This window comes from Tenrec ecaudatus, chromosome 2 (genome assembly GCF_050624435.1).
Source record: "Tenrec ecaudatus isolate mTenEca1 chromosome 2, mTenEca1.hap1, whole genome shotgun sequence".
In the NCBI taxonomy this organism is placed as follows: domain Eukaryota; kingdom Metazoa; phylum Chordata; class Mammalia; order Afrosoricida; family Tenrecidae; genus Tenrec; species Tenrec ecaudatus.
Genome location: NC_134531.1, coordinates 164,811,039 through 164,838,956, shown reverse-complemented (window position 1 = coordinate 164,838,956; position 27,918 = coordinate 164,811,039). Strand labels below are relative to the sequence as shown.

At 50.8% G+C, this 27,918-nt stretch overlaps 2 protein-coding genes across 4 annotated transcripts in view; one reads left to right on the top strand and one right to left on the bottom strand.

The window, feature by feature from the left end:
• Positions 1 to 1,127: 1,127 nt before the first annotated feature.
• LOC142439479 (fatty acid hydroxylase domain-containing protein 2-like) lies at positions 1,128 to 17,292 on the top strand. The gene is given in 8 exon segments (XM_075541874.1): positions 1,128 to 1,175; positions 2,298 to 2,386; positions 2,480 to 2,583; positions 6,254 to 6,375; positions 14,955 to 15,160; positions 15,524 to 15,629; positions 16,311 to 16,477; positions 17,139 to 17,292. Coding segments are annotated over 8 exon segments (996 nt in total).
• A 2,392-nt stretch (positions 17,293 to 19,684) lies between these two features.
• Positions 19,685 to 27,918, bottom strand: part of LARP1 (La ribonucleoprotein 1, translational regulator) — a 63,868-nt gene continuing 55,634 nt past the window's right edge. For all 3 annotated transcript variants that reach the window (XM_075541870.1, XM_075541871.1, XM_075541872.1), the window contains 3 exons: positions 24,616 to 24,725; positions 24,325 to 24,452; positions 19,685 to 23,223 (listed from right to left, as the gene is read on the bottom strand). In XM_075541870.1, the coding sequence (XP_075397985.1) occupies positions 23,014 to 23,223; positions 24,325 to 24,452; positions 24,616 to 24,725 (448 nt within the window). In that variant the 3' untranslated portion in view covers positions 19,685 to 23,013. The remainder of the gene's footprint in view (positions 23,224 to 24,324; positions 24,453 to 24,615; positions 24,726 to 27,918) is intronic.

The following is a 27,918-nucleotide window of genomic DNA, read 5'->3' as shown; positions in this document are numbered from 1 at the left end:
GACTCATGTTACTGATGCCCAGACCAATTCAAGCAGAATCTCCCAAACTAGGGCCTAGGCAGGGATTCTGTAGACTCCCTGTTTACTGTTAGCCTGGCCCAGTGTTTCCCAAAGTGGGTGATACCACATCATGGGTGGGAGGCATTGGACCAATCTAGGGGTGTCACAAAATCGACTTATTGTTGTCAGGTGCAGGCTCATCGCTTCTAATTCATAGCCACGCCCCTTATGCACGACAGAACAAGACATTTGATTGCCCTATGCCCTCCTCGTTTTGGCTATGTGCCAGCCTCGGTGACCAACTCTCTTGTCGAGGCTCTTCCTCTTTCCTGGCTGCCCCTCCACTTCCCTCGGATGGTGGTCTTCTCCAGGGACTGGTCGCGCCTGGTAACTGGATCCTCGATTAGGAGCTACAGTACAGAAGCTTTTCATGGCTTCTTCCCATGCCCCCACTCGCATGATCCCAATTCTATCTTACAAATCTAGACCAGAGGATGGACTCTGGGACAGATAGGAACTGGAAACACAGGGAATCCAGGGCAGATGAACCCCTCAGGACCAGTGGGGAGAGTGGTGATACTGAAGAGTTCAGGGAAGGTGGGAGAGAAGGGGAGCTCCTCCCTGGGGGACAGACAGTGGAGAAGTGGGTGAAGAGAGACGTCTGGCAGTGTAAAATAATAATAATTTATAAATTATCAAGGGTTCATGGGGGAGGAGGGAACAGAAAGGGAGGGAAAAAATGAGCAGATACCAGGGGCTCAAGTGGAAAGCAAATGTTTTGAGAATGAGGGAAACAAATGTACAGGAGTGCTTGACACAATGGATGTATGTGTGGATTGTGATAAGAGTTGTACAAACCCCCAACATAATGATTTAATAAAAAAATAATAAAAGATCCAGATACCCTTTTTAACACAGGCATCTTTAAATTTTTGTATTAAAATTCTTATCAGTAAAACAATGTAAACTTTTCATGGCCAAGTCTGCTGAGTAATTAAACAAACATTTTTTTCCCTGTAAAGGGGTGGTAGGTCTAGCCCATATGGAGCCTGGCCCAGCCCTTCCTCTTAGCCTCCCTAGTTGCATGTGAAAACCCATTCGGGCTCACCTGTGTTTTCTTCTTCCAGATGAAGGGAGCATGTGGAGGTGTGTTACAGGATGGGAAGACAAAATAGGTAAAAGCGAGCATCCCACAGGGCAAACTTGATTTCCTGTCTGATGTGCAAAATCCCCAGATAACCAGTCTGGCACATTGGGCGACCTTTGACTCATGTTAGTGTGATGGTGGTGCTGGTTCATGTTCTCTGACTGGCTGAGAAAGCGAGTGAGAGCTAGAGCGAGCGCGAGCGCGAGCGAGAACAGAGGAATGGGAGCTCAGAGGTGGGGAGCAGGGTGAGCACCGGCACCCTAGAAGCTCTTTATTTATTAGCCATGGGAAAGAGCCCCGGGCTTTTCTTAAGGACAGGGTAATTCGGGGAAGAAACAATTCCGCGTCCACGTTGCATCCTTGTCGGTTGTGCGGAATGGAACTTTCAAATCCGGTTCCTTAGGCTCTCAGCCATGTGGGTTAAAACGCAGCTTCCTCTGGCTCACTTCCCTTCCCGCCCCCTCCCACACCTGGCTAGCTTCTTAGCTGACTGTGAGTCAGAACATGTGTTTGCTCACTCTCTGCTAAGGCCAAAGGAGAGATGGGTTAAAATAAGGCCTTGAACTTGGGGAAACCCCTATGGCTGGGCCAGGGTTGCCTCATGCAGGATTCTGTAGCGCCTTTGATAAGAACTGGTCATCACCTTGCCTGCCCTTGGGAATCCCCTCCCCCAAACCCAAACTCACTGCCCCTGAGCCATTTCTGACTCACAGCGACCCTTCAGGGCCGGAGGGCTGGCCATGTGGGATTCCAGGACGGTAGATCTTTTTGGGAGTAGAAAGCTTCCTCTTTGTCCTGTTGGAATCCCATAGGAAGTCCTAAACCCACAGCTGCTAAGCCTGACCAACAGACTTATGTAATTGATTGGAGGTGGAGCCTCAGTATGGAGAGGTTCAAAAGCACCCAGATGATTCCAATGTGCAATTTGTGTGTCTTTGCATCAGCCAGAAGGGCTGGTTCCTCTGGAGTCAGGTAAGTTCTTTCCCTCCCTGGACCCTGAACTTCACCTCTAATAAACACTCCCACCTCAGGCCAGAGAGCTCTGATAAGAAAGAGACTCCCTCAGAAGCTGCAATTCAGTGGACAGGTGCTGGCGGCGATCCTGGTGGCAGGGCTGGCGGGGGCCTGACACCTTCTTGTTCTGAGCCAGGAGGGACAGCTCTGGGGTTCCATGCGGAGGACAGCGGTCATCGTGGCCTCCGGCCTTCTCTTGTTGGTGGCCTGGAACCCGGTCACCTGGTGAGTGGGCCTGGCCTCTGGACCCTGCAACACCTGGGGGAGTCTGGCGGGGGTGGGTCTTCCCCAAGTAACCACAGTGGTTTTTCTTCTAAGGTATCTGCAGAAGTTCTGGGGTGCTTCCGGCTGCTTTTGGCAGACCCAGTGGGAGAAGCTGCTGTGTACATTTGAAGGGAAGGAGTGGCTCCTTTATGTGATAGGTGAGGCTCGGGACTAGCTCTAAGGGTCTGGGCACCTGCTCCAGCTGAATGCTTTCTCTATTGTTGGTTTCTGGACTCGGAGCTCTTGCTTCCTTACTCCAAAGAATGAGGGCTAGAACTTTTGGGGGGAGGGGGGTAACCCCCAAACTTGTGGACAATTTGGAAACAAGTTATCGCAGGGAAGAAGTTGAGAAGGTGAAAGGGAAGAGAGGCAAGGAATGGATTGTGTAAAATGAGTGTACGCTCAGAGTCACATCTTATTTCTAGATGTAAGCCCCCGCCCCCTTGCCCCCTCCCAGAGCAGAGCGCTGGCCCATCTTGGCGGAGGCTGTCTCCCCTGCACCTGGCACGGTCTGCCCCCCGGGTTCGACATCAGTGGTTACTCGGTATCCGCGGACAGCGTCAATGACTAGAAACCTGCTTAGGAAAGCAGAAGGGAAGAAAAAGGCACTTACATATTAATAACAGTATTATGGACAATAGGGAATTCCCTCAACTCTACCTTCATTCACCCAGATAAGACTTACTAATGTTAGTATGTGCCACACCTGTGTGGGGATATGGATGATTTTTTTTAAGGGAGTTAAAGATGATAAGTGAAGTTTTTGCCTAATCCCCTTAAAAAATTGATGTCACAGGCTGGGAATGGGGGATAAAGTTGTGAGTCATCAGAAAGCAAAAGTGTAGATTAAAAGTTCCCAAGCTGAGGCTTGATCAGATTCCTGTCTTGCCTCCATTTCTTGCATCTCTTGTCCATCTTCATTCCCAGTCCTTCTTTCAGGTATCCACGTTGTTGATGACCCGTGGGACGGGACAGTTCTTGGCACAATGGATGGATGTATGGATTGGAATAAGAGTTGCATGAGCCCCTAATAAAGCGATTTCTTAAAAGTTAAAATAAATAAATAAAAGCTCCCAAGGTCCGGGAGGGTGGAGGGAAAGGAGCGGTTGAAAGGGGGAACCGATGACAAGGATCTACATATAACCTCCTCCCTGAGGGACGGATAGCAGAGAAGTGTGTGAAGGGAGACATAGGACGGTCTAAGACATGACTATGATAATTTATAAATTATCAAGGGTTCATGGGGGAAGGGCACAGGAGGGTAAAAAATGAGCTGATACCAAGGGCTCAAGTAGGAAGCAAATGTTTTGAGAATGATGAGGGAAACAAATGTACAAAAGTGTTTGACACAATGGATGCATGGATTGTGATAAGAGTTGTATGAGCCCCCGATAAAATGATTAAAAAAAAAATCAAAAGCCCCCGAGGGAAGTGTGCAGCCAGAAGTCTAAAAGTGGGCTTAGCATGACATCTGACAGATTCCATGGAATCTTTTTGTTTCCCCCCTTCTCACTTTTGCTTGTGAAGTAGGTCATCAGCTTTATATTTTATACATACTTTGTTTCAACTCCTCCATTTAACTCCCCTAGGCACTTACTGGAAAGAACACGGTGGATATCCATGGGGAAAGGCTTTGTATATTGCAGGTGGCACCAGGGTCTAGGAATTGGGCAGCTAACTGCAGTCAGGGATTCAAACTCACCAGCTGCTCCCAGGGAGAAAAAACCTGCCCTGTATAGATGTACCGCCTCAGAAATGCAAAGGAGCAGCTCTACCTTGTCGTCCAGGGCACTCTGGCTAGGAATGAACTTGATGGCAGTGGGTTTGGTTTTGGTGAATGACGACAAAGGGAAAGCACCTAATACATCTTGTGGGGGAAAAAGAGTAACTTTTGTTTTTCTTTCCTGGATTAAACTGTCCATGTTTTCCTGTCAGTTAAAGTAGCTTTATTTCGTGCAGCCCCCGGGGTTTCCGAGACTGTCGCGCCTGACAGGAGTCGAAAGCCCCATCTTTCCCCTGAGGAACGGTTGGTGGCTTTGAACTGCTTACCTTGCTGGTCACCGCCCAATGCATAGACCCTATGCCACCAGGGGTCTCCAATAAACTATAGAACAATGTGAACATAATGTACATGCACAGGAAAACAACAACCAAATGTATGTGACTTGCTTTATCGCACTAGTCACGTGATTGTGGTGATCTGGAACCAAGCGGGCAGTGCCCAGAAATAAGCTTGTACCTAAAGCAGCTCAGTCTCGCTCATTGTCTGGAAATATGGTAATCTATGCAAGTGATTCCCTAAAATGAACATTTAGCTGCTCAGGTGTTTCACGATGATTTTTAAAATGTGAAAATATATGCGCCCCTTTCTTCCCGTGTTCTTCTCTCCCTCCCTCTCCCTTTTGATTTTTTTTTACAAAATGTTTATTCCCGTCCATACAGTGCTGGCTAAATATCTTCCAAGGACCTACTACAAAAGGAGCCCTGGGGCACAGTGGGTCTGTAGCTCAAAGCCACCAGCTGCTCAGCAGGAGAACAAGACAGTCTTTTGCTGGTGTATGTTCCCCACCTGGGAAAGTCCCTGCGCAGTTCTGCTCCGTCCTGTAGTGGCTGCGAGTGGGCCCCCCTCACAGGGAGTCACTTTATGGCCACCGAGCAGTAAGGGACCTGGCGGAGCAGTACAGAGCCAGAGTTCAGGAAAGCGTTGTTGTCCTTGCCGTCTGAGGTTTGAATTTAGAGACCGGAAAACATGGACAAAGCAAGAGAGTAATACAAGAGTTAGGACTGGACAAAGTGCTGTTTGTGCGCAGTAGGAGACCTGGAATGACCTGATGTGTAGCACAAAGCCAAGTCCACCTTGTAAGCCTTGACCCTTCTTTTCTACAACAATGTGCAGAACATCCGTGGAGAGGGATGTTGGTAGGTAAGATGACTCCGTGAGTTAACCATCCACCTAGGGTTTTATTTCTGTGTGCGTGTGTGTGTGTGTGTGTGTGTGTAGAAGGAGGTGCTGTCAGTAACTGCTGGAGTGACAGCAATACATTGAAATTTCCCAGGACAAACGAGGATGTCATCCAATAGGCATGTTCTAGGATCAAAACGAATCTGGGAAATGTTGAGTAAGTCACACCAGTTTGCCAGCAGAAGAGGCTCCAGGAGACAATGGTACCTGCAACCCAGAAGGCCTGACAAGACACATTTTCTGCTTGGGGAAGTGCGGAGCAGAGGGCACCGGAGGCCCCAGGCAGCAGAGTGGCGGGGATGAGGTTTCTTGACTGATCCCATGTCCAAGGCTCATTTTGAACCACAAGGAGTCAAACACCCGTGTTTCCTGTCCCAGCACCGGCAAAGGTTCATCGTGCACAGATCTGACAACACCAAACGCCAGTCGCCTTCAAGTGGATTCTGTCCAGCTGCTCCACCGGGTTCCCAAGGGTGTGGCCTCTCGGCAGCAGACTCGGGGCCTGTTTCCCAGGGAGCCTCTGGGTGAGGTCAGACCACTGGGCTTTGGGCTAGTCGTTGAGCACTTACCCATCGGAACCATCCAGGGACTCCTCCGTCCATTTGTTTATTAGCCTATATATTTTAACTCAACATGCTTTTCCATTTTCTTCTTCAGCCACCTTGAGACAGGGCCCCATTTTACAGTTAGAGACAGGCCTCGAGTGACCGCTGGCTTATCAGTCCCAGGCTAGGAGTACGCCCCGCTCCAGAGCACCAGGGCCTCCGGCTCAGGACGGCCTGCAGTCACCACGGAACGTGTGCGCACTCGGCCCCCGAGCTTTCAGAAGCCCAGGACCTGAGTGCTCCTTTTTTTCCCAATCTCAGGCGCCACCCAAGTGCCGAATCTGGCCTTCTGGGGCTTTAATGTGCTGTTCCTGGTGTCCGACACGTCTGGAAAGCCGAAATTCATCTCTCGCTACCGGATTCAGATTGGCAAGAATGAACCAGTAAGTGTTGCTGGGCGGGGCAAGAAAGCCAAAGTCAGAGGCTCCACACACCGAGGGTCCTGGAGAGGCCAGGACCAGGGTGTGCCAAGTTATCCAACTCATGGGCACCCCACGTGTGGCAGAGTGCGTTCCTGAGGGTAGCCAGTGGCTGATTTCTCTGAGGTAGATCAGCAGGCATTTCTTTGCAGGTACTTTGGGGGTTGGGGTGAACTCACACCACTAATGGGCTGGTAAGCTGAAGTTGTTGGCCACTTGCGAGGCTCCCCCCAGATTAGATGCTCAGAGAGAGGAAGGCATTTGCTGCACATCTCAGAGCTACCGGGGTTGTCAGCCAAGATTATGCTCCAGTCCCCGGATATCCTAACCCAGGCTCTGTACCTGGCTGTGGTGCTCTGTGACTGCAGCCACATTTCAGAAACGTAAGACTTTGCCTCTGCCTGGCTCTGGCCAGAGGTCCAAGAGCCCAGGAACTCCCTCTTATCCCAGAAACAGGTGTAGTCCAAGGTGAGGGGCATGGGTGCTGAAACTATCGAGGGTCTTTCCACATTGACTGGGTAGTAGGGAGTGTGTGTATGCGTGCGCACGCACGCTTGTGGGGCAGACGGTGGTGGTGGGGTATTAAGAAGTAGGCCCAGCTTTCCGGTTATTCAGTTCAACTAATAATATAACAGACTGGAGCAGATGCAGGGTAAACAAGGCTCAGGCTTTGTTTTCAAGGACCTCCCAGCCAATAGAGGAGAAGACTACAGCCTTCAATATGAGCCACACCTCAAAAAGAAGACAACAGAACCCCTCACCACTGGGCCAGCCAGTCATCAGCATCCTGATAAATGGAGAGAAGAGTGTAGTCGGGTGGAGGACTCCCTTTTCCTTGCGCCCACACTCAATGCTTATGGAAGCAGCAAGCAGAAAGTCAGATGATACATTGCACCTGGCAAATCGCTGTACAAAGACCTCTTTAAAGTGTTCCAAAGCAAAGATGTCACTTTGAGAACTAAGGTGTGCCTGACCCAAGCCAGGGTATTTTCAATCGCTTCATATTCCTGGAGTCGCTGGACATTGACTAAGAAAGATGGAAGAAGAAATGATGCCTTTGAAGGAAGGTGTCGGTGAGGAATACTGACCAGACCGTGGAATTTCAGAAGGAACAGATGGGTGTTGGAAGAGGGGCATCCAGAACGCTCCTTGGATGTGATGTTGGGGACATGTCATCTCGATTCCCTTAGGCTTGTCACCAGGAGGGACCTCTCCCTGAGGGACCTCATGCTTGGTAAAGCAGGTCAGCATAAAAGAAGCCCCCGAGGAGATGGATTGACCCCGCGGCTGCAACCGTGAGCTCGAGGGTCGGCAGGACCGTGCGGATGGCGCAGGACCAGGTTGTGTTCTGTTTGTTGTACACAAGGTTGCTATGAGCCGACAGCTACTGCACACATCTCCAACTTACACTGTGCCCAGAGGGGCCCCACTGCTCCTGAGCCCTATGGGTCAGTGGGTGCTCTGACCACCTCAGAAGCCTTTTTGTCAAACAATAAGGAAAATGTTGATTCTAAAGTCCCAGTTCTTTCCATCGCTCCTTCTAAACTACCTCTAGCCCTTTCCTACACAAATATATACTCACATGCATACATAGACATAGACTTTAATCCTCTCTCACAACTGGGTGAATCGTCTCGGCTCTCGGTTTTTGTTGCATCTCCGCACCCCAGAAGGGCAGAATGCAGTGAAAACTGCTACTGACCCAGGCCTTTGCTTGGACTGCTTGCCTGCCTGCCAGCCAGAAAGAAATTCCTCTAGGTCCAACTCAGCAAGGCTGGGATTGGGGCCTCTCTCTTATGAGAAAGCCAAGGTGTGGCTCTCAGAACCTCTGTCAGATCACAGCGATCTCCTTAACACACGTCACTCACTGCATGCTTTCTTCTTCAAGGCCAAGGACTGTGCGGAACCTCTGTCATTGTCAGATGAGGCAACGGAACATTGGGCTCATGCTCTGGGTTAAGAGGCAAGGCTGCACACAGCTCCAAGAACACCAGTTAGCACCTGCAGCACCGTCTGTGAGCCCGGAGAGCGACAAAAGGAGCTTCTTGTCCCAGTTTGCAGAAGGGGAGGCTCAGGAAGGCGGAGTGACAGGGTCCAGGCTGGGTTGCTGAGGACACAGCCAGGGCTCACCCCAGAACATCCCTCCTGCGGGGACGCGCAGGTGCACGCCCAAGTGGGAAGGATCCGCCACAGGTCTTTGGCCATCTCCGGTCTAAAGCATGAGGAACACATCTGCAAGTGGGACATGACTCGGTTCGCCCCCTGGTCTGTTTTCTCATCTCTCTTTGTGGATGAATTGATCCTTCTGCCTTCTTGCTTTACACATCTCCACCACCGCCTCTCCGAGCCTCCCTCACACAGGTCACCTCATTCCCACTTGGCTGAGGAAACAGAAGCAAGAAGAGTGCGCTCACACACTCCCACAGCTACTGCCTACCAACAGCACCTATACACACATGCTCTTTCACCTGGTCCCAGGTGAATGCTCCCTTGCTCCTATCTACAGCCAATGTCTCCATCTGACCCCCTCACCTCTTACCCGCTCTTTCTTGTATATTTAAAAAGTATCATCTCCCTTCTCTCGCATTATTCCTCTCTGGTAGATGATTACACACGTGCGGTAAGTTCCCCCACTTAAAAATAAAAACCACGATTTCCTTTCCTATTTGCACTCCTCCATCGCTACCAAGTCCATTCTGATTGATAGCAGCCCTACAGAAGAGAACTGCTCGTTGGGGTTTCTGAGCCTCACCTTCTCCTGCGAGGAGTGACTGTTGTTGTTAGGTCTCATAGGTCACGACCCGGTGCACCACAGAAGGAAACACTGCCCACTCCTGGGCCAGCCCCACGCCGTTCCCAGGCTGAGTCCACGGATGCAGCTACTGTGTCAGTCCTTCTGATCCAGGCCCTTCCTCTTTCTCACTGTCCCTCCACTTTACCAAACATGATAGCTGGTCTTCAGGGACTGTTCTCTGCTGACAATATGTCCAAAGTACAAGGGGGGTACTCCCACCAAAAAACAGATTTTTTTTTTCAAATCTTTGTTTTTTTTGTTTATTTATTTTTTAACAATTTATTGGGGCTGATACAATTCTTTTCACAGTTCATACATATACATACATCAATTGTATAAAGAACATCTGTACAGTCTTTGCCCTAATTATGTTTTTCTCTTTTCTTCTTTTACATTTTATTAGGGACTCATACAACTCTTACCACAATCCATACATATACATACATCAATTGTATAAAGCACATCCATACATTCCCTGCCCCAATCATTCTCAAGGCAATTGCTCTCCACTTAAGCCCCTTGCATCAGGTCCTCTTTTTTTTTCCCCCTCCGTCCCGAGTATTTTTTTTACTAAACAACTTTATCACCTTCAAAACACTCTCCTTTATACTTAATATATTGATCAAATCTGCAATTCCATTCTTGGAAACATTTTTCAAACTCAACCTGTTTGGACGGCTGACAGCACCTCCCTATGTGGTCGAATGCCGTCCTTTCCTGTTATTCGCAGAAACAAAAAGAAGTTGCAGGAAGCAAGGTGAGGTGAGTAAGGTGCATGGGGCAAGAGGCATGCAGTGTTTGTCAAAAACTGGGCACTGAGATGGCTGCATGAACAGGTGCACTGGCGTGGTGACAAAACCAGTCTCCCACCTGGCACAAGTCAGGCCAGTTTTGTCGCGCACTGTTAACGCAATCTCTCCAGAACCTCTAGTGAGAAAGCTTGATGAACAGTCTGGCCTGCTGGGATGCCTCCAAATGCACGACCAGCTTTTTCACGTGTTCCGGAAGTTGACGGACATCCAGAACAAGGTTTGTCATCACTCGGTACTTCTCCTTTTAGGAAACGAGAAAAGCACTCGTATGCTTGAATTTTTTCCAGCGTAAGTTATGTTCAACGTCACAACAGTTTCTGCAGCATTTACCCCAAGCAGGAAACACAATTTCATAGGGTACACTGTTCTCTTCAACCGGCCAGCACAGAAAACAAGGTTCGAGTGAAACTGCTTTTACAGAAAAATTCAGTGACCAGAGAGCACCTTTCCAGGTGACGCCACTGGGTGCACTAACTCAGCGTGAGTTGCTCCATGCTTGCTTAATGGGAAAAATGCTTACCACAGAAGCTCTGCTCACCCAGCGCAGTTCCATTTTTTGGGGTGGGAAGGGAAGTACCCTCATATGTATGACAAAGTCTTGCTATCCTCACCTCTTTTTTTCCCCTTTATTTATTTTCTATCATTTTATTAGGAGCTCATACAACTCTTACCATAATCCATATATTCATCATTTGTATCAAGCACATTTGTACAATCATTGCCCTCATCATTCTCAAAACATTTGCTCTCCACCTAAGTCCCTGCCATCAGCTCCTCATTTTTCCCCTCCCTCCCGCTTTCCCTCCGTCATGAACCCTTGATAATTTAAAAATTAGGATTTTGTCTTATCTTGCGCTGTCTGACGTCTCCCTTTACACCATTTCTGTTGTCCATCCCCAAGGGAGGAGGATATATGTAGATCCTTGTCATTGGTTCCCCCATTCCAACCCACCTTCCCTCCACCCTCCTAGTATTGCCACTCACACCACTGGTCCTGAAGGGATCATCTGCCCTGGCTTCCCTGCATTTCCAGTTCCTATCTGTACCAGTGTACATCCTCTGTTCCAGCCAGACTTGCAAGGTAGGATTGGGATCATGATAGTGGGGGAGGAGGAAGCATTTAGGAATTAGAGGAAAATTGTATGTTTCATCGTTGCTACATCACACCCTGACTGGCTCGTCTCCTCCCTGAGACCTTTCTGTAAGAGGATGTCCAGTGGCCTACAGATGGGCTTTGGGTCTCCATTCCACACCCCCCCTCATTCACTGTGGTAAGATTTTTTGTTCTGATGATGCCTCTCCTCACTGCTAAGGAGCACTCTGACTGTACTTCTTCAAAGACAGACTGGTTTGTCCTTTTGGCAGTCCATGGGACTTTCAATACTCTTCTCCAGCACCCCAGTTCAAATGCGAATAGGCTGTCAGCAGCTTTTTCCTGTGAAATGAGGAGCTGAGTCCTTTTTCCTTGTCTGTTCTCAGTCCGGAAGCACCTCTAAAACTCATTCTCACTGGGGGACCCTGCTGGCATTTCAAATAGCAGTGAAGGCTTCCAGCCTCAGAGCCACGCACAAGCCACCTCAGTATGACAGACTGACGGGCAAGTGGTGGGCAGAGCAGTCAGTGGGTTGGAGTGGCCGAGCCTGCACTTAGCAGGCCAGCGCCTAACCTCTAGCCCCACCAGGCCTCCTTCGCCCACTCGCACCCACCATGCATTTTTGCTCGTGGGGGAGGTTGCCTGGAGTTCCCAACCCCTTTCCTTCGTTTTTGTCTCCCACTGTTCCGTAATTATGAAAAATTTCAAACATGTATTTCCCTAACACTTAAGATCTATTGATTGAAAAAATGGTACCATATTTGCTGGTTTCAACACTGTCCCATCTACAGTTGGTCATGGGGCTGGCTCAGGACCAGGCAGCAATTTGTCCCCCTGTGAGTGGAGTCAGTGAGTCAGTCGGGTGCCGTCTCAGTGGTCGCTAGCAAAGCATTGGGCATCACAATATAAATATGAACAGCTCTCATATTTGGCTTAACCCTTTGACAGTAAGTTCCAGATAGGTACCATAAAACTTTAGCCCATCTCTTAAAATAACCACGAGAACTTTATCTTGCCTTCTCTATAATCTACTGGAGCCCCGGTGGGGAAGTAACTGTAACCGTTTATGGGAATAGAAAGCCCGGTCTTTCTCCTGCCGAGCTGCTGATGGTTTTGACTGGGCTTTCTAGTCCCATAAATGGTTAGAGTCTCGGAATCCCACAGGGGCCCCTATGAGTGAGCATTGCCTCGAGGGCAGTGAGTGTGGTGTGGAGAGTTTTCTCTCGAATCTTGCTCCAGCCGGGCTGCAGCCTTCTACCAGTCTTGCTCTTGGCACGGTCACCGGTGAGCCGGTCTCAACCTGGTCTTCGTAGCCCTCCAGGAGCATTCCACAGCGGCTCACTCCCCGGTCCTGGGTGGATTTTCTTCACTTGGCTTCTAAGCCAACTCGCTCTCCTGGTTCTCTGATTTCACAGGTTCCTCCTTCCCAGTCTCAGCGGCTGGTTCTTCTTCTTAACCGAGATTTCAATGGTGACTGCTTCAGAGCTTGGGCTTCTCTCTCTACCGCTGTGAGGACTTCTACCATCCACACGGCAACAATTCTCAAATTTGTCTCCTGAACTCTAGGCTCAAACACCAACCTACCTACTTGATATGGGCTCTGGGCTCTCTTCTGTACATCTCCAACATGTCCAAGAAGGAACTTGCTCCCCACCCCTCACCATAAAGACTTTCTCCCTTATAACCTTCACAATCGGAGTCAATGCATTTCACCCTTCTAGCTGCTCAGGACAAAAACCATGGAGTCAGCCTCTCCCCCTTGCTTCCTCTCAGGCACCAAACCCAATCTGCTTCTAAAACGTCCTGGTTCTGTGTCCAAAACAGGCTGAAAAGTCATCCAATTCTCACACCTCTCTTGCTATCACGAAGGTCCAATCACCATCATCTCATGCCTATATTGTTGTAATTCCAAAGCACAGGAACCCTTTCCAGTGCGAAGAAGCATCAAAAAGTTCAGAGAAAAATCCCATTATCTTTCAAGTCTTAACCATGAACTTCATCTATTTTATGTTGTGATACAAAGGTAACAAAACACTAGCCAAGATCCTCAAGTTTTCCGTCGGTGTCACAGGAACGTAGGATCTCTTAAAGCTCACTGGCTGGCTGCCTCCAAGGAAATGGTTGTGTCAATCTGCTTCCACAAAGGTTCACGTCGCCTTGGACGCCCCATGGAGGCTGGTCTGCCCTGTCCTAGAAGGCTGCTATCAGTCGGATCAGAAATGATTCAAAGGCGATGCATCTTTGGTAACAGAAGCTGGTCGGCTTCCTTAGCACACACACCCCGCCCCAGCTCTGGTAACGCTTACTACTATACTTTTGATATCTGCGCATGCCTGTTCTAGAAATTGTATTTAGTGGGCTTCTGCAGTATGTATCCTTTTGTGACAAATATTTCACTCCACTGTTTTCAAGGTTCACCCACATTGTACTACGTATCAGGACTTATTTCTCTTTATTACATACTTGGAAAATGCTTGTAATTTTTATCATTTTTCATCACTTTTTTTGTGTGTGGTAATCCTCTTGTGTCACAGAATGTAAATTCCATGGAGACAAGAGTCTTTTTTGTTTTACCCACTGCTCGATCGCAGCCTCTAGAACACTGTCTGCTCCATAAAGCCAAACCCAACGTAACGGCCACCCTTGGGTCTACTCAGCAGGGCCCCCCAGAGGGGTTTCCCAGGCCCTCAGAATACGCACAAGAACGCCAGTCAAGTTTGTGGGAAAATTCTCTGCTCAATAATTCCATCTTCCTAAGAACATTGTGAAGCCCCTCATCTACTGAGCGGGCACTCAGTCCATATCAGGAATAAATGGATACAACTCCATCTTGGCTAAGGTTGCCAGAAGTTGTGCCTTTACCTTACTGGAGCTCTCAGGTGAGGCTAGCCAGATGTCTTGCATCCCAAAGAGTGGAGCGAATTCTGAAGTCAGTTAACACATGAAAGGTCCGGAAAGGCTGGAGGGAGAAGAAGGTCTCCCATGGGGGCCTCTCTGCAAGCAGCTCCCATGCAATCGCTAAGGAAGCTCAGGGAGAAATCCCTCCTGGCCAACTCTCAGGTAGTTCCTCAGGACCTGGCAAATGACCTGTGGTCATGAAGAGGATCTGTGGACCTGGCGTGTTCTGAGAAAGCCAAGGGTCAATGGTGATGGGTGCTCAGGGAAACGCGGTAGTACTGAGGTCCAATGAGAGAGTTGAAGGTGGCTCTCAACATGACCCTGAAGGGATCTCAGGCAGGTCCCCATCCCCATAGCTCTGCCATGAAAACCAGGGCACAAGAAGGGAGTCCATAACTAGACAGGCAGCTCCCTGGCTCACTTCCTTCTTCAAGCTGGGGCTGGGCTAGGCTGGGCTGGGCTGGGCCGGGCTGGGCTGGCCTGGGCAGGGGTGGTCAGCGAAGACTTTGGTGTGAGCCTGCGGAGGGGCTGGAGGCTGCACTGGAATGTTAGTTGGAGAGAACACTGCCTTCTCCCAATCCCTTATGCTCCCCAAGAGACCCTGCAGGAGTATGAGGGGCCTTATCAAGTTCCAAGTCATCTCTCTGCTCCCATCTGGTCAGAGAAATGAGGAGTCGCATCACCCCCACCCCCAAACCAGGGCAGAATAGGTTGCTTGCAGGGAGGTTTCTGGAGGGAGGGGTTTCCAAAGGCAAGGGCATTACTCATTCACCCAATGGCCTGGACCTCATTACTTCAAGGGTTCCAAACCTGAGCTGACCAGCCCTCTCTCCCAGCATCCACCTAAGTGGGCACAGGGCAGAGGGGAGCCTGCTTTCTAGAAGGGGCAATAGGCAGTAGTCTGACCTCTCACACTCTTACCCGTCTCCCTCCTTCTCTCGGACAGGTGGACCCTGAGAAACTACGCCAGACCATCCGGGCCGTTCTCTTCAATCAGTTCGTGATCTCTTTCCCCATGGTGATCGCCCTCTACCCCTTACTCAAGAGGTGGGGAGACCCGTGCCGCCGAGAGCTGCCCACCTTCCAGTGGTTCCTCCTGGAGCTGGTCATCTTCACCCTGATAGAAGAAGTCATGTTCTACTATTCACACCGGTGAGCACAGCCCCCCCCCCCCCGGGGGCCTCCCTTCCACACGAGCAAAGCGACGCCTCTGGATTGCAGGGGTCGGACCAGCATGCCCTGGCCTCAAGTGCCTGCCGCAAGGACTTAGCTCACAGCGACCACTTGGGACAGCTGAGGAGTACACCTCCTCCGCTTGTGTGAGGCAGGGTTGTCCCCTGGGCTTTTCCATGCTAACCCCCTTTCTGGGAAAGCAACTCCGCCTCGACCCGCATTTCACAGCAGATACATGCTGCTCCAAGCTGCGGCAGGATTGAGTCCGAGGGCTTTGCATGGTATGGTTGGGGGGAGTAGGGAGTAGTGCTGCAAAGAAACGATTTTGGCTCCATGGTCCAGGCTCCTTCACCACCCAGCACTCTACAAGAAGATCCACAAGAAACACCACGAGTGGACAGCCCCCATTGGTCTGGTCTCGCTCTACGCCCACCCTGTGGAGCACGTGGTGAGTGGCAATCAACCCTCCCCAGAGGCAAAGGGCGGCAGGGGACCCGCACTCACTCACCACGTCTTGCTGACGACGCACGTACGCTATGCTACCTGCCAGGCCATCACGTGGGTTCCGCCCCGCACACCTCTACCAAGCCTGCTGTGCTTCTCAAGGGGCTGGCCTCCCCTGACCTCACGTCCAAAGGACATGAGACAAAACCTCGCCGTGCTTGCTCTGAAGTGCATTCTGGCCGTCCTTCTTTTGGCACATTTGTCCTTTCAGTCACCCAGGATGCTTCCATTCATGCATGGGACCTTGGAGGGTCCTCCAGAGGCAGGCCCGCAGCAGGGCAGATTGGCACTGAATGCCATGGATGTGCAGGCCCAGGAAGAGTGAGGCTGGCGTAGGCCAGGCAGGGTGTCCTTCTGTCGGATATGCAGTGGAGGGGCACAGGGTGACAGAGAGGACCTCTTTAGAGGTCATGCTAAAGGCAAAATGGAGGCTTGTTAATGAACTTGTCCAAAGTTAGGGATGAACAAGTCTTCAAGCAGTCAGCATCCTGAAACCCTCTCAGCTTCTCCAGAGCTGCCCCGAGGAAGTCCTCTGGGTACCACACTGAGGCCAAGTGGGCACCCAAGTGAACTGGGTCCCCTCTATCACCCTGTGTCCTGCCTTCAGCCATCTCTCTCCCTGCAGGCCTCCAACATGCTGCCGCCTGTCCTGGGTCCCCTACTAATGGGTTCTCACTTGTCATCCATCACCACATGGTTCTCCTTGGCCCTCATCACCAGCACCATCTCCCACTGCGGCTACCACCTCCCTTTCCTGCCATCACCTGAATTCCACGACTACCACCACCTCAAGTAAGGCTGCCATCCTAACTCTGGGGGCTTCTGCTGGGGGGCAACAGTGGGTGCTACTGAGGGCAGGGCCCTCTGCAGGGGATAAAAATGACCACACAGGACCCAGAGCACCTCGTCTTTTCCCCTCTCTCTGACACCGGGTCGGGCCCTCCTCTAACTACTGGGGGTTCTTAACCTTTATGTGGGTTGTGGCTCCTTCAAGTACCTAATGTGTACTATAGCCACTCTCCTCCGACCAGTGCCTATGTCTGGGCCAGCCCTAATCGCACTCTGAGAGCCTTGGCCTCCAGGCGTGGTCAGTGCCCCCTGGTACCTGCTCAGCAGAACCCAACCATCAGGAGGGGAGGGCCAGGAAATCAGTACTTCAGTGTGTTTCAGGCAAATGATATAGAAAGGAGCTGAGCTCTGCCAGGGGTCGGTCCTGAAACCTGCATCGGAATCACCTGGGGGTGGGAGTGCCAGAAGACGGCTCCAGACTTGGCAGGGTTGGGGGAGCCTCAGGAGCAAGCACCTTTCATAGCCCCCAAGTTACTCGGGTGCAGGTGGTACGAGGATGGCAGTGGGTACGAGGGCTTGGAAGTGCCTGAAGCAGCAGTAGGAAATGAAGGCAGGCTCCCAGTCTTCCCGCCTGACCACCCCCGCTCCTTCCTCTCTCCACCAGGTTCACCCAGTGCTATGGGGTGCTGGGAGTACTAGACCACCTCCATGGGACTGACACGATGTTTAAGCAGAGCAAAGCATACGAGAGACACGTCCTGCTGCTGGGCCTCACCCCGCTCTCTGAGAGTATCCCAGACACCCCAAAGATGAAGTGAAGCAATGCTACCCGTACTGTCCCCTTAGCAGTGGGCACCAGCCCGAGTCTAATAACCACACCTGACAACTTGATTCCTACAGCCGCACTCATAAAAAGCATGAAAAGCGGGCCCAGGGCTACCCCAAACCCCGCCCCCCCAACATGTGTCCCCGCTTTCCCAACGTTTGCTTCTCACTCCATAGTTCGTCTCGGAAATGCACAGGGAGGTTATCGGCCTGGTCCTATTGGGTCACCACGAGTGGGCATCGACTCGAAGGCTGTGAGTGAGCCGTTCATGAAAAGCCACGACCTGAACAAAAGCCGGAGGCTTCTCACAATTGTTTTTTGGGGGGGCGGGTGTCACCAAAACTAGCCTTCAGCAACATAGATCCGAGTGGCGTTGGCAGTCTGTCCCTAAGAACTGCACTTCTATGTCATACAGGTGGTTCACCTTACTGTACCTTTACGGTAGTGCTGGTTTTGCGTCACTTCGCTGGTGACTTTTGGGGTCCAGTTTCCTGAAGCCTCCCGTTACTTCATTTCCGCTCACACCACTTGGTAGGACACCCCTTCCAGCGACCGCCTGCACTCCCTTAGGGGACAAGGGGTTGGTTTCAGGAAGAACAAAAATTCCCCAAGATGGAGGCCAGCACTGGGCGGGCTCCTCTGTGACCGAGCCAGGGAAGGGCCAATGAGAGTGGTGCTTGGACAGAGGCCCCAGGGGTTGCTTGCAGCCCAGGGCGGGGGGATAAAAGGCTTTTCTGATACTGTATTTGGTCAGAACAGCCCGGGCAGGTTGCGGGGAGCCTGTTTTGACCCTGCCAGTCCAGTGCCCAGAGCCCCCTTGTCAGTCTCAGTGCTGAAGGCCCCCCTCAGCTCTACTTCTCCCCCCTAAACTTCTGCGGAAACACTAGCCTGACAAGAGCTGCAGTTTAGATGAAAACCAATAGCAAACGTCAACTTCAGCTTTACATGGATCCCAAAGCTAAGCAGGGGTCAGAAGTGCTGGCCTTTGGGGGCATTCAAGTGAGTGCCCTTATTAACCACCACGGAGCGGGCAGGAAGTTAGGACCCTCTCCCGTGGGTCTCTGAATGCCTAGTGAACCCGCTGTCTCAACTGTAATGAAATCTTACCTGAAACCCCTTGGGTAACAAAGCACACAGCTACTTGGCCGAAGGCACCCCACCCACCCTGTCCTAGTCTCAGCTCGGCACATTGGGGATCCCAAGAGTTCTGGTATGGCTGGGAAGCACCCCACCAACTCCAATGCACATTGGAACTTTCCCTTCTCTTCTGCTATTTAAAGCGGGTTCCATAAAATATTTTTAACTCCAATAGGGCTAAGTCTCCAGGCAGATATCAAAAATGACATGTTCCTAAGCCCCCGCCCCCAACCCGGTTCTGGAGGACCTGCCCCTGGCTCCCACAGCTATGTCTTGGTGGAATAAGCCCCCTCGCCATGACACCTTTCTGCACAGCTGCAGGCCCATGGACATTACTAATTCCTACAAATAAACATTTGGAAAAAGCCATTGTGTGGAATGTTTAAGGGTTGGGGCGAGCAAAGAAGCGGATAAAGCAATGGGGAAGCTAGCAAAGAAGCGGATAAAGCAATGGGGAAGCATGCTTTTCCTGACGATCTTTTCATTCAAGGCTTGTGGTGGGCACTGGACTGGGATGATGTACATCAAACAGGGGAAGCCCTGTGATGGGCAGACAGCGCAAAGGCTGAGTCTGCAACTCCCGGCAGGTAAGAGGAAGGGTGCAGAACGGTCTCCTTGCATCACATCTCTCATGAGAACGCATCACTCCAGTGCAGAGGAAGCAATGCCAGGCCTGTCCCAAGGCGTTCACGAGACTGAAGCAGGATTCCTCCCAAATGTCCTGGGTAGTCTCGCCTTCGGCCTGTGGGTGCTCTTGGAGGGGGGGTGGAAGTGCCAGTGCGCCAGAAGGGCAGTGGAATGAACTCTGAAGGGCTAGAAGTCTAAGGGGCTGGTTCGTGAAGGCCATGGGAGACTGGTCAGAGCAATGGATAAATGGACCCCGCCTCATTTCCAGCTGTCTTCACACATCTGGGCCAGAGCAAGACATTCGGAACCCGCCCCTACAGCCGGCCTGAAAGCAAGTATACCACGGGGTGAGGGCTCCTTGTCCCCCCAAATGAGGTGTCAGCACACTCTCTCCTGGCTCGGAAGACGATGTTCAGCGTATAACGGTGGCCTGCAACTCCTCTTGTATAATGGCGTGTCCCTCTCGTGGCATGGATTACATGGATTCACCCTCCTCCCCCTGCCATGGGGGATGGGATGCAGGACTCCAGAGGCTACCTGGCTGCAGTGCCAGGCCTCTGCCTCTGGAGTCGTCCTCGCCTCCCCCTCCTCCAGCTGTAAGCCAGATGGGAGACAGCCACTATTTTGCCTTTTCAAGTTTTTATTTTTATACATTTTTTTGTATTAAAAAGAAAAGCACAATTACCACAAATTACAAAGGACTAAAGCAGGACTAGAATAATGAAGGAATCACTTCAGCCTGGAAAGCAGATACTCTCAATAATGTTAATGTTATAATACAAGCTCATTCACGTATTTTACACAGTTCTTTTTCTCTATTTTGTTGTCCTTTTCAATGTGATCTCCCAGCACATGGTAAAGAGAGCGTACTCTGAGCGGGAGGTGGGCCCTGCTCTGCGAAGCCAGATGAGCAGTGTGCCTCTGCAGTGATAACGGGCTGTCCGTTCCTCTCTCCTCTGCCTCTGCCATCCACACGCTCAAGGAGCACGGGGCTGGGACCCAGCCAGACCTTGCACACAGGAGACTCTGGGTCCCCTTCAGGATAGATGCACATTGCTAACCAGGATTTTGGCAAGCCTTGCCCTGCGACCTTCCCCCAAGTCATCTTCCTTGCCCCTTTCCTTTCAGGGTCTTCTGAGCCGCTTATTTTTTCGTTCATAAACTTTAGAGGTGGGGGTGAGGGGGGTAGCTGCGATGAAACAAAACAAAATCTGACTTCGACCTTGGGGCTCAGCACGTCTGTCCCGGGCCGGGGCCCTTCTGCGCTGGTGCTGCATCTGCCCTCAGATGGGTGTGTTGGCGTGGACCAACTTCGGAAGGGCTGGGGATGAGCTCAGGGACATGGGGCGGGGCGTTGCTGCTTCAGGTCTTGGAGCCCCGAGGGAGGACTCCTGGTGGGTGTGAAGTGGCTAAGTCCTGGTGGCCGCCACTCCTGACATGCTTGTCACAGATACGCCGGTCCTAGATTCAAGTGTCTTCAGAAAGTGAAGATGTAAACTACTCTTTGCAACAGTAAGTCCTAACAGAAAGGCGCCCCCCCCCCACCTCAGTTGAAATGAAGTCCTCACCTTGCCACCCCAATGGGGCTTTTTCTTGGAGGGGGAGGGGGGTCAGGGAGAGGATGGCAGCCCCTGACGTGGAGACAAACTCCAGATAACAGCAGCCCCCGCCCGCCTGTTTCCTTGTGCTCCCAAACCCAGCCAAGGACAAGTACTGAGGTTTCTGTGGTGCTGGATACAGTACATGGCTGAGTGACCCCAAGCAAGGAAAGGGGGAGTGATGGAAGGGGTCCCAGGAGTCCAGTGTCTGGCACAATGTGGGGCAGAGAAAGGCCTTCGATCCCATCGTCCTGGCCGAGACCACTTACTCACCTGACCCCCGTGGCTTCTGAGCGCTGGAGCCGAGGTGACAGAGTTTCCCACATACTAACCACTGGCAGGGCCACGCTGGGGGGCAGGTGCAGGCTAAAGGCAGGGATGTGCCCTGGAGACAGCAGCAAGCCTGGGACCCTGTCTCCTACTCCCAACCTTTGGGCCCAACACAAGAACCATTTGAGAGGGCCAGTGACCTCCCAGCAACTGGGCAACAAGACAGATTCCCCTCCTGTTGCCTGGTTCCCACTGAGGGTAAACAAGCAGTCATGCCTTTACCCAATACGCACCCCAAAGTCTGTGTGGCCAGCCCTTGGCCCCCCTCCCTAGCATGTGATGACAGGATACACTGCAGCCGTTCCACTGCCACTCACAGCCCAACCCAAGCAGTTAGTGGCTGGAGAAGTCAGGTATACTCTATGTCCGCATATACCTTCCTGCCACAGGGCTTCAGCTGCTGGCAGGGTTCCCCCTCAGCCCCCAACTCCTCCTCACCCCTTCCCAGGCAGGGGCAGCTGGAGGGTGGGCCGAGATTGCTCACAGAAGGGGGTACAAAATGGGGGAGAGCCCACCAGACCTGAGGGAGGAGCCATGGCCCCTCTTCTACACCTTCTGTGAGGGACAAGAGCCTCGTGGAGGGCCAGCACAAAAACACTGCCACGCCGCAGCTGCCAGGGGTTGCAGCCCCCCTCTGCGGTGGACGAGATGTTCAAGTGGAGGGCAAGTGTTCCAGATGCAGGCCAACTCTGTTCTCAACAGTCTGAAACAAACTTGGCCTTGGGGTTCCAAGGGTAGGATGCAAGGTGTCCCGAAAGGACGGGATCTGGTGTGAGACAACAGCAAGCAGAGTGAGGACACGACAGAGGCAGCAGTGTACAGACACGGGACGTCAGCTTCAAACGATGCAACAGCAGGGATCTTGCGGGCGCAGCTCGGACGGGAGCCGCCCTCAACTCGCTCATCTCCAGCAGGAGGCATGGCACATGCAGCTCAGTCCAGAGAAGGGGTCCAGCCAATCCAAGCCCAGGCACATCCAGAGAAGGTGGGAGCTCCGGGAGCGACTCCAGCGAGGAAAACGGGCATTTGGGTATTTCAGATCCCCACTCCACAATAAGGCAACTTTTAAAAAAATATTATTTCCAAGAACAACAACAGAAAACAACCGAGAGCAGAGGACAGACATAACTTCCGGAGGATTGGGGCGGGGGTTTGGGTTGGTTCTGATTTTATTCTGTTTTTGTTTTTGGGTTTTTTTTGGTCTTTTATGGTTGGATTTTTTTTGTTGTCCCCCCCCCCCCATTTTCCCAAGGATGGAAAGGTCAGAGAAAAATAAAGTAAATCATCTTTCAATAGTCTTTCTGGTATGAGCAGCGTCTCTGGGCCAGGAAGTAAGGGTGTGGGGAAGAGGGGAGTAGGGAAGGGGTTGAAACCTTCCCCCAAACCCCACTTTTAAATCCTTTGGTTTCCTTCTTCCAGACAATGGCAGAAGGGGTGTGGTGGGTGGGACAGCAGGCAGAGAACACTGGTGGTGGCAAGCCCCTGATGACCATGGGGCCAGTGCTCCTGGGGCCCAGGGTGCTTCCAGAGCCTTCGTGGGACAGTGCTGGACAACGGGCCCGCAGTGCCTTCTTGAGGCTGCATAGTTGGCTTGAGGGGGCGCAGGAAGAGGCTGCGGGGGTGGGGGTGGGGACCAGGGTTGCGGCCTACCAGCCGCAGGCAGGCTGCAGAGTGATTTTGGTAATCCAGACGAACTATCAATAATTTAAAACTTGATATATATATGTATATATATATATATATAAAAAATCTCCCCCCCTTCCCCCCCGCCCCCTAGAAGAAGCTAGGATATGAAGAGTCATGGAGAGAGGATGGGGAGGGGAGTATGTGGAAGCTCCTGCCCAGAGGGGTGCCTCTGATAGACCACATGGTGTGCACACCACTTCTCAGCACAAGGGCCTGTCCCAAGAATTCTAGGCCTGTCCCTTTGAAGTCCCCTCTCCTGGGACGGGCACCCCTGCATGGCATCTCATCCAACCCAACCCACCCCTTTCTCCCCCACCCCAGGGCGACAGGGCAGTTCACTTTCCCAAAGTCTGTGTGTCCGAAGGCTGGCTTGTCCATTTGGCATCTTCCCGGATGGGCTGGCCCGTGGGGGGCGTGGGCAGTTGGCTGACCACGGTGGTGGGCCTGCTGGAAGACTGGGAAGGGCACCGCTTTCTGCCTTCACCGCTGCCACCTCCTGCTGCCACTGGGTGTCGCTTGTGGTTGCCCTCCTCACCCATAGGGGGCTGTAAAAAAGGGGGTGCCCATGGTTAGTGGGTACCACCCACAGTCAATGTGTTATTTTCTCCAGGGCCCAAGAGTCAATTAAGAACTGGACACTCAATTTGAACCAGGTCATTTACCCCAAAGCCCAGGCTTATCCATGTGTCCGCCCCCCTTCTGAGAAAGGCTTGGCTGGTGCAAGAGAACACACGAAGCTGAGAAGCCTCCTTTCAGAAGGTTCAGATGCTCCTGGGGGCCCCTCCAAGCATGACACAGTGAACTGAACTAAGTTGGGTACCCTGGCTGAGCTCACCCTGCACCATGCTCTCAAGCCTGCCTGTTACAGGTGTTCTCCACACGTGTCCTCCATTGGCCACGGTGGCAAGTTCTCAAAGCCCCACTCGGAGGCCTCATCAGCTCTATCACTATGTCATTTCTAAGAAGCCCTGCTTATATGTTAAATGACACCAACAAAAAGTGATCCACACAAGGCTTGGCACATAGTAGGCATTCATCAAGGGCCACTTAAAAAAATAAACGTGAAGGGCTTTATCAACTGAACACTACTCTACACTCACCACTAGATGTCACTGTTGAGGCACTGCTCCAAGGAGGAGAATCGATTCACAAACCTCTGTGGCTGGTCCAGTTTTTATCTGTGCGCCGCTGCCGATAGACTCAAAACCTACGCTGTCTGCCACTGATTGAGTAGATTCGGGCTCACAGTGACCCTGGAGGGCACAGTAAAACCAGCCTGGTGGCTTTCTAAGACTAAGCTGACCACGGGAGGTCCTCAAGTACTGGCTTTGTGGTTCACAGCCCGACTCTACACCAAGCGGCCCTCGTTCCTGTGAGCGGACCAGGAGACAGGAGGGAAAGGGTGCCAGAGAGAAGCGATGGCAGTTTGGGGTCTCAATTCATTTACAATAGAGAGGCAGGGACAACCACCAAACACTCCACTCACCTGCCATTTCACAAATTGAAGCAAAACACCAAAAACCAATCAGGGCCCACATGGGGGTAAAGGGTCCCTCTGGGTTGATGGCAGAATTGAGACCAGATTCTGGTTTGTGGAAGCTTTTGCTTTCTCAGAACCCAAGAGGGTAAGGAAGGTTTTCACTTACATCCACTCGGAAGTCTTCAAGGCGTCGGAATTTGCCGAGGTATTCTTGCAGTTTGGGGTCAATATCCAAGTTTTTGGCTTTGGAATATTTCAAGAAGGCCCAGAACTTCTCCAGCCCATAGAGTTGTCCTGTAGCAGAAAAGAGAAAGGCGGAGAAGTCGGCTACGTGGAGGAGGCAACGAGCGTTGGAAGAGCTGGCGCAGTGACATGACCGGTCCCCGGCGGAGCAGGTCTGTCTGGAAAATGGCCCCAATGACCGTGACCCGTGGAGGTCCAACTCCTGTGCTCTCACCAGCTTCGTAGTCCTTCACGGTCTCCTCCTGGAAATCTCTGAATATGTCCCACCGGAACTTCTTTTCCAGGCCATAACTGTAGTATCGAAAAAGGCACTCCAAACCGTATCTGTAGGAGATCCCAGGGGAGATCAGGAGGCAAGTTCATCAAGTGTGAAATAGGGAAATAAGACACTCATGTAATAGGTAGACTATGAGACTATTTACAACAGGCTAATTCCTCTCAAAAAGAATCTTCTTTACAAAGAGCTAATATTTCATATTGTCTAAGTGGGTCCCAGCACGAAAAAGTCACATGGTCTCATGTATAATGTATAAGGTCCATGATCCCAGTATCAGCAAAGCCACAGAAAATCCAAGGGACAGTGGCCCACAATAACAGACGAGTACAACGTTGTGATGTGCACCAAATAATATTATTTCTGTATGCTATATTACTAACTACTCTGTTAGAGGTGTCTCCGGGTATCTGGAAGTGTGTGACACAGAGAAAGTTTAATACACACCAAGACAAGCATTTGACTAACTGTTCCAACTTGCTTACATATTACATGTCGACTGGGCGTTCAGGGATGCGTGCCTGTACCAAGCGGCCCATCCAATTCCAGCCTGTCGCCCAGACCCACTTACCATTCCCACTTATTTGCATATATTGTCTACACCTGCTTTCTTTTACTAGTGTAGGAAATAGAACATGGCCCACAAAACTTTCTTTACTATCTGGAGTTTGAGAAATAGCTTGCCAATCCTTGGTATATGTCCTATCTCGGAAATTTCACTGCTAGGGCTGCAATTAGTGATAGAAATCATGAAAATGTGCATTTTTAGATTGTATTCACATGCAATGGTGTATATAGCAGCACTACTAAAAAAACCACAATCTAGATTTCTTATGAGATGCATTTAAGAAAACTATGTTTCCAGCTCTTATCTGTACCTGTGTACATGCTCTGGTCTAACCAGATTTGTAAGGTGGAATTGAGGTCATGACAGTTGGGGGGGGGGGGGGAGAGGAGAGAGGGGGAAGCATTAATGAACTAGAGGGACGTTGTGTGTTTCATCCGTGCTATACTGCACTCTGGCTCGTCTCCTCCCCGTCCCGCAATCCTTCTGTAACGGGATGTCCAATTGCCTACAGATGGGTTTTGGGTTTCCACTCCCCACTCCCCCTCATTCATAATTATGATTTTTTTTTAATCTTTGATGCCTGATACCTGATCCTATAGACACCTCATGATCACACAGGCTGGGTGTGTTTCGTCCATGTGGCCTTTGTTGCTTCTCAGCTAGATGGCTGCTTGTTTATCCTTCAAGCATTTATGACCCCAGATGCTATATCTTTCAATAGCTGGGCACCATCATCTTTCTTTGGCACATTTGCTTATGTACTGCTTTGTCTTTAGCGATTGTGTCGGGAAGGTGAGCGACATGGATTGCCAGGTTAATAGAAAAGTGTTTTGCGTTGAGGGAGTACCTGGGTAGAGGCCTAATATCTATCTGCTACCTTAATACTAAACCTATAAATACATGCACACATATCTAACCATATATACTTGAGTATAAACTGACCTTAATATCAGCTGAAACACCTAATTTTACCATAAAGACTACATTTAAAAATGTGCTGAAAAAACTTGGCTTACAGCATGTACCAGGGAACCAAAAGAGTTCTGTGGGGCTGGCCCCAACCATGTACATGCCCCCAACCCTTCCTCAGAAGAATACACTTTAGAAGACAGTACTGGGGCTAGAGCTTGGGGATAGCTCCGATTAGAGCACATGGAGAAATGCAAAGGGATGGAGATGGAGGAGAGGACATCCTGGCTCACCAAGCCCCAAGGATGATGTTCCTGGTAGAAGGAGACAACGCACGGGGAGGATTGTAGGGCCAGCCCCACCATGGGACACGGCGTCCCTCACCGAACCATGACGCTCCCGGGGACAGCACTGGAGACACAGTGCAGGAAGAGTGCACGGTCTGGCCCCATCAAGCTGGGGCGAGGCATGGAGGGCATGCAGCAGAGCAGCGGGGGGAGCAGAGTGATGAAATCCCCAGGGAATACCAAAAATAGACTTTGGGAGAGAGTGTGGCACCCCACCAGACTCGACTGGGAAACACTCGCAAAGGTCAACAAACTGACCTTGAACTTTTTATAGACTTCTCAATTTTTGTCAGTAGCTTTCTTTTTGTTATTATTTTGTTTTTGTTTGTTGTTATTGTTTTGTTGGTTTTGACTTCCTTTGTTGTTTTACTTGGCTTTGTCAGACTTTTGCACTTAGGCTCAATGGTTCTGTGGGGATATGGGAGAAGGGGAGGTGGGAGAAAGGAAGGGGTAGGAGACCAACTCAAGGACAAAGAACAACAAGTGAACAATCAATGGAAGGTCGTAGGATGTCTAGTGGGGTTTAATCATGGGCAATGTAGCAGAAAGGAAAGAACCCCAAGAGGCAAAGGACATTTATAGAGGTTAAATACAGGCATGTACATATGTAAATACATATATAACGAGAGGTAAATAGAACTATGTACTCATATCTGTATGCTAAGACTGTATGTTTAAGACTTAAGGTAGCAGATGGACATTGGACCTCGACTCAAGCACTCCCTCAACACAAGTCCACTTTGTTCTAACAATCTGGCATTCTGCGATACTCACCTTCCCAACATGATTGAAGACAAAATGAGTGCATAAGTAAATGTGAAGAAAGCTGATGGTGCCTGGCTACCAAAAGATAATAGTGCCTGGGGCCTTAAAGTCTTGAAGGTAAACAAGTGACCATCTTGCTGAGAAGCAACAAAGCCCACATGGAATAAGCACACCAGCCTGTGCAATCACGAGGTGTCAATAAGATCAGTTATCAGGCATCAAAGAACAAAAAACCATGTCATTGTGAATGAGGAGTAGAGACCCAAAGCCCATCTCTAGACATTTGGACATCCCCTCAGAGAGTGGTCACAGGGAAGAGATGAGCCTGTCAGAGTGCAGTATACATACTACCAATAAAACACACAACTTTCCTCTAGTTCTTTGGTGCGTCCTTCCCCCCACTATCATGACCTCCATTCTAGCTTACAAACCAGATTAGAATAGAACATGCACACTGCTACAGATAAGAGCCCGCAACACAGAGAATCCAAGATAGATAAACCCCTCAGGACCTACAAGGAGAGTAGAGATACCAGGAGGACTAGGGGAGGATGGGGGTAGAAAAGGGTAATGGATCACAAGGATCAATCTAGAATCCGGTCCCAGGAGGACGAATAACGGAAAAGTGGGTGAGGGGCGACGGAGGACGATCTA